General features: G+C 33.9%; 1 protein-coding gene across 3 annotated transcripts; it reads right to left on the bottom strand.

Moving 5' to 3' along the window:
• Positions 1-8,897: 8,897 nt before the first annotated feature.
• On the bottom strand, positions 8,898-15,080 carry LOC141683370 (ABC transporter A family member 2-like). 3 transcript variants are annotated; one of them, XM_074488067.1, is made up of 17 exons: positions 14,594-15,080; positions 14,456-14,500; positions 13,505-13,736; positions 13,213-13,382; positions 12,934-13,119; positions 12,743-12,838; positions 12,463-12,666; positions 12,169-12,325; positions 11,866-12,086; positions 11,366-11,483; positions 11,198-11,274; positions 10,997-11,086; positions 10,714-10,857; positions 10,334-10,636; positions 10,054-10,134; positions 9,476-9,652; positions 8,898-9,356 (listed from the first exon to the last, which is right to left on the bottom strand). In XM_074488067.1, exons 1-17 carry the CDS (start codon positions 14,960-14,962, stop codon positions 9,090-9,092), a joined length of 2,937 nt encoding a protein of 978 aa, XP_074344168.1. In that variant the 5' UTR covers positions 14,963-15,080; the 3' UTR covers positions 8,898-9,089. The 3 variants fall into 3 exon arrangements, with proteins under 3 accessions (XP_074344168.1, XP_074344169.1, XP_074344170.1); XM_074488068.1 differs by lacking the exon at positions 14,456-14,500 and having other exon boundaries at positions 14,594-15,078; XM_074488069.1 differs by lacking the exon at positions 14,456-14,500 and having other exon boundaries at positions 14,599-14,715.
• Between the last annotated feature and the right edge of the window lie 235 nt (positions 15,081-15,315).

Below are 15,315 nucleotides of genomic sequence, written 5' to 3'. Positions count from 1 at the left end.
ATTGCTCATTGCATTCCTTTGTATTACATCGTGCCTTAAGATAGTGATGAGAAACAGTATTTCCATACACTAGGACAGTCTGCCTGAAGGCGACATAATGTTCATTCTCACACACGTTATCTGGAGGTAAAGCATGAATAGATGGAAATGTTACCTGAGATGAAGATTCTGCCATCAATGCAAAATTTCCATATTGCTCTTCTTCATCATTAGTTTCATCCCAGCTCTTCCCCTCAGCTATGTAAGATTTCGCTGGATACTTCCTTGAGCTACCTAAGTCCTTCTTCTGATAAGCTTTGCCTTTATCCTTTCCTTGCTGAGACTTTCTGCACTCAGTGGCAAAGTTCCCAACCTCATCACAGTTATAGCATCTGAACTTGCTTCTATCAACCATCCATGTCTTGTAACCTGATCCAGAAGATGAACTTGACATCTGACCACAGTTGTTGCTTCCAGAACCCCTAAAGCCTTGCTTTCTTCTAAACCTGATGTTACTGAACATCCCTGCTAGATTGGCCATAGTAGGCTCTTCCATGCTTTGCAGATCCTCAGTGGTGTAGTAGTCACTTGGACTCGCAGAGAGGTTTCCATCATCCATCTCAGCCTCAAAGAGCATTTCAGTTTTAGACTTAGGTTTTTCAGCAGTAATGTCAAGCTCTTTGATTCCACTAGCTACAAGAGCAGTTGTCTTGAGTAATTCAATATTCTTGCTATCAATTGTTCATCCACCATAGATGATTTTCCTTTATTTCTGCTCCATTTCATGAGTTTTCAGCTTACCATACAACTTCTCAAGTGTCATGGTTTCGAAGTCAACATGCTCACGAACAGATGAAGTCTTGTTCTCTAGATGATGAGGTAAGACAAGCATAAACTTCCTGTTGACTTCTCTCTGAGGATAAGTCTTGCCATGAATACTTAATTCATTTAGCAGCTTGTTCAGTCTTTCAAAGACCTGAGTTATACTTTCTCCAGGCAAGGACTTAAATGCCTCATATTGTGAAGTCAATATATCCAATCGATTCTGCCTGACATCTTCAGTTCATTCCATAAGCAGTTTTATGGTTTCCCACATGTGTTTTGCACTCTCACAGACCATAATTTGGTGACTCATATCATCATCCATCGAATCCACCAAAATAAGCTATAGGCCTTCATCCAGAGCTATTAGTTCTTTGTCACATGCACTTCATTCAGCTTTAGGACATGACATTCTCATATTAGGCAACTCCGGATGATCCTTCGTCGGCACATGTCTTCCTTCTCTCAATACTCTCGTATACTCTGGATTCGATGCCCGAATATACAATAACATTTTCTTTTTTCATAGATTATATCTCGATTTATCAAACTGAGGAACCTTGATACTACTAACTTTCTGAGAACTCGTCTTTTCAGATCTGAGAAAAATTTGCAATAAACCGTCTCAAAATACGATAACCCAGTTAGTCAACAATACCAAACCAGTCAAGTCAAAACCAACAAACCCAAATCAGATCTACACACCGAAAGCACTCCCAAACTCCGTACAACCAAAATCAACAACAAAACTTGCTAATCTAACGGATCAGATCTGTATATCGATCAGAAAGCTCTGATACCAATTGTTAGGTCCAACTATACATACAGAGGGGGGTAAATGTATATTTTTCGTTTTTCGTTAAATAATTACAGCGGAAAATAAACCTCGAAAATGAAATAAACTAAGAGATTCACGGAATAATTCTTTTTATTAAGAAATTAAATCGTAAAGGTTTGCTTACAACTCCGAATATAAATAATTCGAAACAACAAATATAGAGAGAACCAAAATAATAGCAATCAATTTGGGGTTCTATATGATCACTCTAAAAATTCAAAGCTCCCATCAAAAGATATTAAATACAATTAAGAGAGTTTTAAATAATGAGTGTTACAAGTTTGTAAGGCTTTAATGGTGTGAAATAAATTGGGCAGCACTTCTCTCCTTAATTTCAATAAATAAAATCAACCCACTCTGCAGAGCTTTAATGGTGTTTTGCTGAGAAGTGTATTTTTCCAATCTGCTACAAATTTGGTTTTGTAGTGGTAGAATTGTAGAAGAGATAAAGATTAAATATGTGGCTTAACTATATCCACGCATTTAAAATTCTACAGCCTGCAGAAATAATTATATGGCGATCAATAGCAAAAGCAGTTGAAATAATATATGTGGCGACTTCTATTTTTGAACTCTATGGCGACTCGGGTGATCAGTAGGAGAATATTTGCACACATTTATTTTCTTTACTTGGACAACAACCAACAGACTTAGGAGGTCGCTACACGTTTTGTTCACTCGCGAGAATCACACAACAACAGCCGCCTTTTTACTTGGTAAATTTCTGTTTGTGGCAACTCCGAGTAGGAGGGAGTAGAGGAGTGGTAACTGCTTTGGTTATTTAATATTGTTGAGTAAACAAAACAAAACAAATATCAATTGCATGCAAGTGGCAGAGAAGCTGTACGCGGGAGAGGAGAAATATGCGCCAGGAGGCGCTTGTCGACCACGCGCTGAGGGAAAACGAACTGGAAGGCTTGCGCGTGCGCTTCACGCGCGTGGAAGTTTTCTTGCACGGAGAAATAAAAACCCAACCAACTTTATACTGCAATGTTTATTTTGTACTCCAATGCATGCGGGCCCCGCCATGTGCAAGCCTTTCCTTGCATCGAACAACAACAACCGAGAAGGTTGTTCATTCCTTTTTCTTTTAATTTTTAACTCTGCCAACTGATTTTCTTATACTGCAAAGCATTATACTCTGGTTTCTGTATTTAGTTAATTCGCATGCATGCAAGTAAACGGAAAGTTGGCTGGAAAAAAATAATTAAAATTTTGATATTAAAATAAATAAATAAATAAATGAGATTTCATTTATTTATTCAACTAAAAAAATCAAATATTATATATTTTTCTAAAACTTAAATATTGATATTAAATTAGATAAATAAATCTTTTGAGATTAATTTATTTATTTAATAAAAATCAATTTTTAATTTATTTATTTTAAAATCAAATGTGATTTTAAATTTAATAAATAAATGATTAATTTTCATTTGTTCATTCAATAAAAATCAATCATTGATTTAAAAATAAATCCAGTAAATCCTCGAGCTGTACTCCTCTGTATCTGCAGGCCTTCTAATCTCCGGGATTTGTACCTCAAAATATTTCCAGACTCCTCGAGTACAAAATTCACTTAACAGTATTCCTTAAAAATAATACTTTGTTTACTTTCACAAATCACTGACGTTTCGTGCACGGGTCTGGTTCACAGACGATTAGTTTCGCTCTCAGGCCTTCGAATTATACCCGTATAAATCACTGTAAAGTTTTCTACCAAATATAACCAACTTCACTAGGAATCCTTAAGGTCTTCACACTGATTCTGACAACTGCTTCGAACGACACCAACCTTATTCCTCCGATGCCTGAATATATTAATGAATTTCATACGGATCAATGTTGACGTCTTCTTCACTACAGCTAACAAAACCTTTTGTGCATATACCTAATAACCAATCTTTACCGATCCTAGTAGAACATAAATTATTTCAAAGTCCTTGTTCTATGTTGGGTTATCCAAACCAGTATTGTTGAGATAAACATACAGCTTCAATCTTGCTCAACACTCATTATACTCATGTTGCATCAATGTTATCCCAGGCATAAGGGCTTTTAAGGTTCAAAAGGTATAGAGGGGGCGTGAATGTATGTTCTTCGTTTTTCAACAATTAATGCAGCGGATATTGAAACTTTAAAATGAAATAAACAAATACAAGAAATTTCACATAATAATTCATGTATTAAGAAATTAAACCGCAAAGAGGTTGCTTACACCTCTGAATAAATATTCAAAGTTACAAAAAAATAAAACTAATATAATTATAAGCTATCAAAACTATGGATTGTATCTCTCACTCTAAAACATATACCTCTTATCAAATGATTAACAATACAATCAAAAAAGTTATAAATGATGAGTGTATCTAAAGTTTTTAGGGATTAGGGTTTATAAAAAAATAGGGTGGCTGGACTTGGAAGGTATCTCGATTTATCTCGTTGTATCGGATCTCTTTGCCCAAAATGCATGCGTATCAATTTATATTTGATAAAGTTTACGCAGTTATGTGAAATTGGGCAATAAGAGACTATAGGGATAAGTTTCGTTAATGTGATTAATTATCAACTTTGTCTGATTTAATCTTGACGTTGTGATATCTTCCTTGATTTGAAAAGTATTGTTTCAAGATATTTTTCGTAATTGATTAATTATAATTGATTATTTCTCATTTCAGGGAGATGATAGAACTTGGGCATTAAGTTTTAATTATTAATCGAAATTAATAATGAATAAATATTAAAAATATGGAGATATTAAACTATGTTAAAATAGGGCATACCAACAATAATTAAAGAAGGGGTAATTGATGTAAAAAAAATGTTTAATAAATACTCCTTAAAATTCTAAAACATTTAATAAAAAGAAATAAGTAAAAAGGTTTAAAATCACTAATAAAATGAATCAGAGTACTCGTATAAATTCAACTTTGAGATATTTCTTCAATACACGTTTAAATCGCCTTGAAACTATCGACATATTCCTGCGGGCTTTTGTCAGCCAAGTTGCATAAGTTTGGCTTTTGTCAGCCAAGTTGCATAAGTCGAAAACTTTCATTTGATATTTGCATCTCGTACGCGTATTCCTATTCACGAGAACTTTTTCTTACATACGTAATTCGCAGTCGCTACCATTTTTTATCATAAGTAATCCGCGGCCGCTACCCTTCGGATGCGCACTGGGGGAGCCTTGAAGTTTAGTAAGATGAATCTATCAACTTATGCGTAGTGCTGTATATTAATTTGGATTATTTGGTATCTCGGATTATATCTAACTCAAAAATATGATACTACATGTTTTATATTCATTTTTAATTATTTAAATATGACGGAAAAATTAAATCCGGATAAAATATGATCCCGGATATGAGCACTCATATATCCGCTCAAATTAAATCCATATTATTTTCTATGAAATAATTCTACCCAAATATCAAAATATGATCCATGGCACAATTCAATTCGACCCCTTATGTAAAATATATTTTTAACCCATTACATTTGTAAGTAAGAGGGGATAACTATCTTCTTTATCACATGTTCGAATCTCACGGGAGGAAAATTTATGTTTATGCCTCCTGAGCCAGAGGCTGTTGATTAAATGCGGTTTACCTTGGTTCACGTGGTGTGCAATTATTCTGTGAGTCCGTAGGATTTACTCTGTGCGCACTGTAACAGTTGCGGGTTACCTACGATAAAAAAAAAAAATAACAATCCTTTTATAAATCTTAATGTCTTATATAAGTTTTAATTTCCTACAAAATATGACTTATATTGTAATTATATTTATAGTATTATATTTATTTTATACTAAATGATAATCAATCTGAATAGTTGAAATAAAATAATATTTAATGTTGGTGGATCATATTTGACTCATATCTGATGGATCATAAACTATCCGGTTAGAAAATGAAAATACAGTACATGCTCATATTCGGTTTGTATTCGATCATCAAATACCCGAGATCAGTTTATATCCGAATAATATGATCTTAGACCCAAATATGACCACACTGAAAGTAAAAGCACATGATACTTGAGCATAGGGTGTCCGATTCTACCCGAATCATTTTAGAGCCCTACTTATGCGTGTTTGGAGAATTTTAAAAATAAGTAAATTATAATTTAAAATGAATATGTGATTTATATAAATTATATAATTAAATACATATAAGTTATATAATGTTTAGAGAAATTATTTTACATAATGAACAAGAATGAATAAGTTTTAAAAATAATCATCATACTTCTTAAATTTTAAATTTGAAAAATATTTACAAACATATATATATATATTAAACTTAAGTTAATAAAAAATCAAAAATCAAAATAATTTGAAAAAAATTACGTCATTAGTAACATCTAACTTATCAAATTATTATAAATTATAAATTCGATTTATAAATTGAACGATAAACACTCGTCAATTAATAATTATGGACTTATAAGCTATCATAGGGCCATGAGACACAATAAGCTGGTAAATAGCATTTTATCACTAATGTTTGCCTCGTTAATAAATGACGGATCCTTTTATGTATAAAATTTTTGTTCATAAAAATAAGCCAACTCACAAAAAATTTAATGTTCGGGGAGACGTACTAAAAAAATTCAAAGTAGAGCAAGTGCCTTAAAAATATAATAATATATAGGGTCATAGTAATTTAAGATAATTTTGTTATATATTAACTCCAATAATATGTCTTATATTTGTGCCTTATTTTTAAAATAATAATATATTTGAATTTATAACAAGGAGGGAAAATAAATGATGAGAGAAGAGAGATGTGTAAAAAGAGAGAAAATAATTTTTTTATTGAAATAAATGAGACATAACATGCTTAATGATACCTTAAAAATGAGACAGAGTCCTAAGTCCTAGTGTTTTAAGAGATCACTAGGACATTATTGGAGTATCTATTTATCAAAGTGCCTTAAATTTTAACTTAAGATAATTTTTTAGAGTAATGCTAGTAGCTTCCTTATAAATATTATAAAATAGTAACTCTTAGTAAATTAAGACATGATTTTATATTTCAACTCTAACAATGATCTCTAAATCTATTTCTTCTTATTATTATTATAATCAATTTGAAAAGATACGAACAAAAAGGGGAAGAAAGAGAAAGAAAAAAGTGAAAGAAAGAGTGGGAAATTAATATTCTATTAAGAAAAATGATATAAGAGCAACTCCAATGAAGTCCTAATATGTTCCTTAATAATATTATTATAAAAATGAATTCTAGTATTTTAGGATATTTAATTGTATGTCAACTCCAACAACATTACTTATAAGTGTATCCCAATATTATTCTGTTATTATATTTAAACTCTAGTTATTTATTTGATAGGGAGAAGGAGAGAGAATTAAATTTTTTATTATTAAAATGAAGGTAAGGAATCACTAATGATTATTTATAAATAAGGCATAAGTAGAGGATACTAATTTTTTTTTAAAAAGCACTAGAATGATGTTGGAGCACTATTTTATACAACATTACTTAAATTTTAGTTTAAAATCTTAAATAACTAACTTGTTGGAATTGCTGTAAGAGAGGATTAATTGTTTCTTAAAAATGAGATATCAAGTTGATGTATTAGTGAATTAAGAAAATAATAAAATAGTGTTAGAGTATCAATTTAAATATTGGAGTGTAATTTAAGTCAAGTTCCTTATATTTAAAGTTAAAAACTCATTTAAGAAAACTATTAAGATATTTTTGGACTTCCTGCTAATATAAACTGCTGCTAAACAGAACCGTAATTTAAACATCACAATCGAATAATACAGGGCGAGAAGCATCCACAATTTACAGTATATGTACAACAACAAGTGCAATACTTTATGAAGTTTGATGATCTCTAGAATCTGACTAGACCACAAAACATCATCCATTAGCAACACAAATTTCAGTAAACAACTAGAAGTGGATAAGGCAGGCATCTATCCTTGTAAAGAAGAAAAGGAAAAACATTTTTTAATATTATAATTAAGTAAAAGTGGCTTGCTCTATGGTTATAACTACCTCACAGAAAAGATGGTTGAAAAATAGATAATTATTGGACAAACAGGTACGTTAAGTGGGTGTGGTGTCCACTAATAAAGTAATTTAGCTACTCTCAGAATCTGCTAATTTATGAAGTAGTTGCAAATAAAAGCAAAGGTGGAGGTGGCCACCGGCCAGGTCACAAGCATATGGTAGTTGGACCTCCATTGTTTAAGCTTTCGTTACTTTACTTAAATAAACAAAAGCAATGGAAAAGAACTGATTCCACAAGCCAAGACTCGTAGTTTTAGGCATGTTAAGTATTTTTTTAATGTTCATTTCTCAATATGAACAGGGAGGGAGCATATGAGCATTCAACGAATCCTCAAAGTCAATACCCATTTTTATCAAACAGAAAACTGCATAGCAAAGTTAATAACAGCATCCTTTATAAAGGAAAGCTATGGATACTCCTGATCTAACTTTAAACTGTGAGTTACAGAAGAATTCTATATAAGGTTTCTTTGAACTAATTAAAATGTTATAATCCCGAGTTAAGTAACACCTAGGTAGCAAACTTACAAGCACCTATTTTTTCTCTTGAGCAAGAATCCAAATTCATTTGTATACAGTGGTTCCTGTATATCTTGTTTTAAGCATCCGTTGTCATTTATAAGCTCACTCCATGGGGCTGATTGAACCAGTTTTGCACAGGATAACCAATTAATGCAAGACGCAAGAGGAAATTATTATTAGAGCACGCCAAATGAACCCAAATACCCAAATAAACGCATGAAATATAACATCTCCGGAGAAAATTAAAATGACATGATAGACAAAACATTGTTTTATGGAATTCTCGACTCGATTGGGGATCATTCGGTTGTGTTGGGGATTTTCAAAAAAGTGCAGATGAAAAAAACTTCCAGCCAATTAGTAGTATAGTTTTGATACTCTACTTCCTGTATGTGAAAATTCCGGAAAAATGTGCTTCTTCCCAATATATGCAAGTATGTGTAGGGTATTGCAGAAAAGAGTTAATACAAATATGGCGCATTTTTAGGAGGTGACACAACTCGCTAAGAGTGATTACTGGCTGACAATGCAATTCACCTAGGAATACTTATGAAGCTGACTCTGACTTGAAGGTTTTAACATGTAGGGCTGGATGTCAGAATATATCTACAAATGACGTCGTTAGTTACTACATATACTGTGCGTTGCATTATACTCCAAAGAGATTTAAAAATAGTCCTGCCGGAGCCAGGTTAAACTGTAGCCATAATTTTACTATATGAAAATATTACCGGCCTATTCAGTTTCTGGTATACATTCACGCTATAATTTATCTTTCCTTGATTATACCTCCCCAGCCTTATTCTGTATGCTCCAGATTAATCTACAGTTTTTTCACTATTCTTGGCAATCTTGTAGTTTGTACTAGCAAAATTAAACACTTTCTAAGGATTTGAAGTACCAATTTCCATAGGATGAATCACATTTCCATAAACTGGTCCTCGTCCTAAGAAGACTCTGTTTGTACTGGTTCCGGAAGGAGCCGCTGGTTCAACATTAACATGCTGCGGTATAGGAGTTTCTAGTGAGTGTCCAGAAACACAAAGGCTGCCAGAATCATCTTGCTCCCAGTATACTTCTACCATAACACCTCTAGGATTTTCTGCGGACTCTGTTCCTGGTATTCCAATAAATCTAGCTCCTATTGGTATCTGCATAAACATTACATTAGGAATTAAAACTGAGAGAAGTCATAAAAAGGGTCAGTTTATAACATAGTTCTAATGAAGAAAGTATGATAGAATGCGGATCAATCAACCAGTCCCCTTACTTGTACTGAAGTTCCCGAAGGTAAGGATAGAGTGGTGAACCTTCCCTCAGCTGCGGCACTTTCTAGTTCCGCCTGCTTTGCGATGTTCAAGAAAACCTCTTCTAGTGTTGCAAGCCCAAGTTGTACATCAGCAATACCGAATTCACCCTTCCTATCTTCAAGTTCCGCAAAGAAATTCTGACAGGAGTAATTGGCAAATTAGGCAAAAAATGACAAAAGAAGGTACATGAAACACGATAGTGACAATTGCAATCATGTGTGTATTAGTACAAGACATTTTATTGGATACACCACTCAACAACAAAAAAAAATCCTTATGTAACCCAATCTTAGAAAAAGGAGCAACCATCAAATCTTAACAAAAAAAACCAATATCATATTTTGAAGTACATCACTCATCTAGAATTGCTTCCAACTGTAAACTTGCTGCTCGGGCATTAACATTTATTTGGGAACAGTTCTCAAATTACTCAACATTTCAATCTTGTGGTTATACACTAATGAAGCAATTTCCACATAGATGTTCTCGAGTAAAACAAACGTATATAATTTGGTATTTTATCAAATGAGGTACTTACTGCCAATAGCTTCTCCTTGTCATGGGGGATAACAAAGGTCAGGAAGGACTTGTTTTCTTCTTTTGGTATCACATTCAGATTCTGCCAATGAAAATCAGCAATGTTAGACACAAGTATATACCTCAGAAAGACTAATACTTCCACGAAAAGTACATCAATATCCTATAATACCCATGAAAGAATACTTACCGTTGAATTGAGTCCACTCATGGATATATTAATAATTCTAAATATAAAATCTTCACTAATTTTTTCCAATAAGTTTCAATTTTTAACTTACGTGATTAAAGAACTGTTTCACTGCCTCATGAAACATTGCCATAGAAGTATCTAGTCCAGTTGAAGTTCCTTGGTTGGTTTCTGAGAAGCTGACATTGGCAACGAAACCAGTTCCAAACCGTGACTTCAACCTGATTGACGTTCCAATACATCGGAGCCTACCCTTGGCCATGATTCCTATCCGGTCGCTCAATATATCAGCTTCCTCCATTGAATGTGTAGTCAGAACAATTGCTCGTCCTTTTTTTGCATTTTCAATAATGTCCCAGACATGCCGGCGAGTTATGGGATCCATACCAGTAGTCTACAAGGCGTAAATTCCATTAATGAACAATATACATAAACGACGACGAGAAACAAGGGTTTTAACATACTACTTACTGGCTCATCCAAGATGACTAGTTTTGGGTTACCAATGAGGGCTATTGCAACACTAAGACGGCGTTTCATGCCTCCACTATAGCTACCTGATCTCACTTTAGCTGCCTCGGTAAGTCTCACTTCTGCAAGTGATTGATGCACAACCTATGTAATAATAATATAAATTATCGTTCAGAACCAATACAACAGTTGACCAAGGCAGGTCATCAATATTTTACTTTTACCATATTTTATTTAAATAGAAAATTAAAGGCAAAGAGAGTTCACTTAGCATCATACAGACCGTTTTAAGTGAAGTGGGGGCGAGACCCTTGATACTTGCAAAAATGTAGAGATGTTCTTGACCAGACAATGCATCCCAAAGAATATCAAACTATGACATTTGGAGGGAAAATTAGTCTTTGAAATGGATGTAATAAACCTATACTGAGATGAGGAAAGATGAATTTGTATGAACAAGAAAATGTAAAATATAAAGAGTCACCTGTGGACAAACTCCTATCATCTTGTGGATATTTGACATGCCAACAGAGTTCCGAATGGAATTACCATAGATTAATGCTGTTCCAAAAACACCAAATATCACTAGCCTGTTTTAACTAGTTATAGATCAGTTGCAACTGATGAAATTGTACACCAGAAACACATTTACCATCTCCACTTGTCACAGGCGTAATTCCAGTCAAACAATTGATTGCTGTCGTTTTCCCAGCTCCATTAGGTCCCAGAAGACAAAATAGCTGGTCCTTAGCAAAGTTTACCCATAAACCCTGATAGTAAAGTCCAAATCATAGTGTTATATATATCACATTACTTCAAGTAAATTTGAGTAGACAAATGATTATCGAAGGGAACAGCTGAAAGACTGAGAAAAACATAAATTTTATGATGAAAACTTCTATTTTCTTGATTCCCCCCCCCCCCACAATACTACACTGATTAATTCAATTGTTAGAGTGGACATCTAACATCTCTTGTTACATTGAAAAACACGAAGGTGTGGATAGTAAATGTTGATGGTGGCTGACAAGCAACAACTATACCCTCGTAGTAAATTAGAACAGATAGGAATAACTTAGTTACTTAAATATCCTTGTCACTCGGCATCAAATAACAGCAATGGTATGTAAGAGCCAATAGGTAAATGTAAACCTTGAGAGCATGGTAAGGTGAACTTCCCTTGCATTTACAGATCTTGGTTGTTCCAGGGTATGTCTTTACAAGGCCACGTATCTGAACTGCAACAGATGGATCAATCAAACCATTTATCACTTGTTGTTTCACCATGTTTTCCTCATTCAGTACATCTTCATCATCTGGGGACTCGTGTTCTGGTGGAGGAACAGAGCTCTTACAACTACAGAGACCACCCTCTAAATAAATAGGCAAAAGGTTAATAACTAAAAATCACGAGAAATAAAGGGCAGAGAAATTGCGGTTTTTCTGTTTAATTACCTTTCAATTTGTTTTCACCTTTCCCTGTCCAGTACCCAGGGTTTAAAAAATAAAACAACGATTTTCTAACGCCGGATTTTGCAATTATATTGTCAAAGTAGATAGCCAGAAGAAACCACAAAGCAAATGTCAATACGAGCCATTTGTAAATATCATTCTGTCAAGGACAAGAAGAACAATGAACACGTATTAAAACGTTAACACACATATATACACAAGGAACACATCAAACTAAAGAAATAAAAGACTACAAAATAAATAATAAATGATTATTAGCTGAGATTCGGAACATACAATTGAGATCAAACAATCTGTACTATCATTTGCGACACATTTTTTCCTTCCGCTCCAGCTGACTCCAGGATCCCCTGGAGTGGAAGTTGCATCAGCAAGTAAATTCAGACCTACAGCAAGAAGATTAGGTGGGAATAATGCCCAAATGCCCCGGTAGATGCTAGAGTATTGATCACTGTAAGGAAATCCAAATGCTGTAACAAGCTGCAAAAGAAAAAGGAGGTCATTTGTGATGCTTGGACCAATAATTTGCATTAAAGTTGTGCTGAGAGAAACTTGCCTGAGTAAGAAAACCAATGATAAAAACTGAAAATCCCACAGTTGTTGAAGAAGCTGACTTGGTAATGAAGGCCGATATCATGAATGCAAATCCAATCTGGCATTGAAACCAAAAAAATAAGAATTAAACTAAAAGAATGTCATATTCAGTATATGGTTGGCAGAAAATTAAAATCTGAATAAAAAAATTACCATGTTTAATTGGAAAAGAAAGAACAAAAGGTAAACAACTGCAAAGTTGTTGTTTAGAAAAAAATCAAACTGGAACATCATCCCGAAGAGAACAGTAAAAAGAGAGGATAAGGCTGCAATGATACCCTCCCACGAAAGCCATGATAACCAATATGCGGTGTCGTATAGACCCATAATTGTCAATGCCTGTTTAAAAAATCAGAGAAGGAGAACATAAGAATAGCCCTACATGCCATACATGTATTTCTTCTGAAGATCAGAAAGACACCAAGACCATACCTGTCGAAGTTTGAGTTCTTTTTCAGTGATTAATGAAGTAATTTGAAACACAAAACCAAACATGGCAATTGCTAGGAAAAAGGTTGGTCCAATCGTACCCACAGCAGAAAAAGTTTCAATAGCGGGGTGTGCAAATTCCTTAAGACCTACCATCCAGCTGAAGTCAGGATCTGGATATATGAAAGGCCCGATTAAAGGTGAGATATATTTACTAATGTAAAGAACTAAGACCAAAATAAACTAGCGGAAATTAAGAGAATATAGAACCACAAAGATGTTATCTTATTTATACCCTTAATCAACGATCTAGCTATTTCACGCTCTGCAGCAAATTGAAGCGGGATCTGAAATTTCAGTGTTGGGTCTTCATATTTCCCTCTTTTGGAAACTGGTGTTGAGTTAGTCTGTATGCCATAACTTATTACAGTGGCATTTCTGTCAAAAAAATGCAGAGCACCAGGGCATTGCATAGGATTACTAAAAAGCCACTCATCCACTTCGCTGGTATTTCTAAATGGCAGAACCTGCACAAAAACAAATAAACAAAGTTAAGTTTATCCAACATTTTGGTCAATTAGGCCTTTGATTACTATCCTTTACTAGTGTTACTATGACTACAGGACATTTCAGGTAAACTAATTGGCATTACAAAGGAAGTCAGTATAGTTGTTTGCTTCCAGAAAGCAAACTGATAAAAATATTAAAGGGTCATCTCCATGGCTTATAAAGGATGAAATATTGTTACCTTTTGCCACGGAAAAAGTCCAATTTGAGTTGGAAGACAATTTATAAAATCCACTTTTTTGTAATCAGCAGCATTCTTGCTTACATTACAGTTAACTACCCTTGTAGTATATTTTAGCAGTAACAAAAATTCTACAAGCAGATATAATGTGTTTTGTTTCATTAAAAGTGTTCTCTTATTCTTCTTTAGGCTGCCATTCCTAATTGAACTACCGTTTCTTTACTAATCCATTTGGTTGCAAACAATCGAACTATGCATGAATGAAACGGGAAACTTCAAATGAAAAGTGAAAAGTACTCAATGTTAAAGGGAACAATATTTACAAAACCAACACGACCATTAAAATTCAACTCGAAATCAAACCAGAAAACAAACTAATCTTCATAATTAAATTCAATCACCAACAATCCAAAATCACACACATACACCAAACACATATAATATCTTACATAAAAAAATAAAATCACAAAACATTATGAAACATCATATAATGCAAACCTGTATAAAATTCAAATGGCCGTAAATATAATTACCACTCGACCTCTACAAAATTTAAAAAAACGTAAAATTTGATTACCATTACATATATCGAGATTAAAAATACATGGTCTCTATTATATCGAACCGAAAGCATACCTTACCAGACGGAATAGGGCGACCGGGATTATTTAGCATGATCCGACTAACAATCGATCGGACACGATCACTCTCACCACCACTCCACACAAAGTCATAACAAGGTAACTTGACGAAGAATTTATCTTCGCAAGGCGGAATGGGGAACGAGGTGACCGCTTTAGGATCAACTACGTTTTTAAAAGTGGTGGAAGAATCAAAACTAGCTTCAATTGCTTGTTGAATAGCGTAAATGAGGAAAATGAAGAAGAAAGAAGAGAAGAGTTGAGTGAATGTGGCGCGCTTGCTACGCCATGAGAGGAGAAAGTTTTTGAAGAATAAGGATTTGAATTGCTGCATAAGGAGAGGGAAGCCTTTTTGGAGGTCCATTGCTGATTTGTTGTTTTAATTAGGCTTGCTCTATAAGTACAAGTAGAGTCTTTGAATGGGAAGTGTGTTGAATGTGGTTTTTATATTTGTGTCTGTGCGTAACGGTTGAGGTTACAACAGGTGTTGATTGCGTTTCACAATTTGCTTCCTTTTGTTTTAGGGGGTATTCACGCGGATCTCCGGATTTTATATTCTGTCTGGGTCCCTGTATTTGATTATTTTTTATCTAATAGTATCTTGGATTTCCTAATTTCTACGCAAAATTTATAACCTTCAACTCATATGTTTCATGTTATCAACTACTCCCATTAGATTCTTAATATTTAAAATAAAATTTACCACGCATTTTCAAT

The sequence above is a fragment of the Apium graveolens genome, chromosome 9 (assembly GCF_009905375.1).
Source record: "Apium graveolens cultivar Ventura chromosome 9, ASM990537v1, whole genome shotgun sequence".
Lineage (NCBI taxonomy): Eukaryota > Viridiplantae > Streptophyta > Magnoliopsida > Apiales > Apiaceae > Apium > Apium graveolens.
The sequence above is the reverse complement of the archived record's forward strand: the minus strand, read 5'-3'. Positions and strand labels throughout refer to the sequence as shown.

What these genes read in the sequence shown, in the direction of transcription:
- LOC141683370 (XM_074488067.1), bottom strand. Translation starts at nt 14,962, where the DNA reads ATGGACCTCCAAAAAGGCTTCCCTCTCCTTATGCAGCAATTCAAATCC. An exon ending in TTCTTTTCCAATTAAACATG is followed by an intron (nt 12,839 to 12,933) that starts GTAATTTTTTTA and finishes TTTCAATGCCAG; the next exon opens with ATTGGATTTGCATTCATGAT. An exon ending in ACAAGGAGAAGCTATTGGCA is followed by an intron (nt 9,653 to 10,053) that starts GTAAGTACCTCA and finishes TACTCCTGTCAG; the next exon opens with AATTTCTTTGCGGAACTTGA.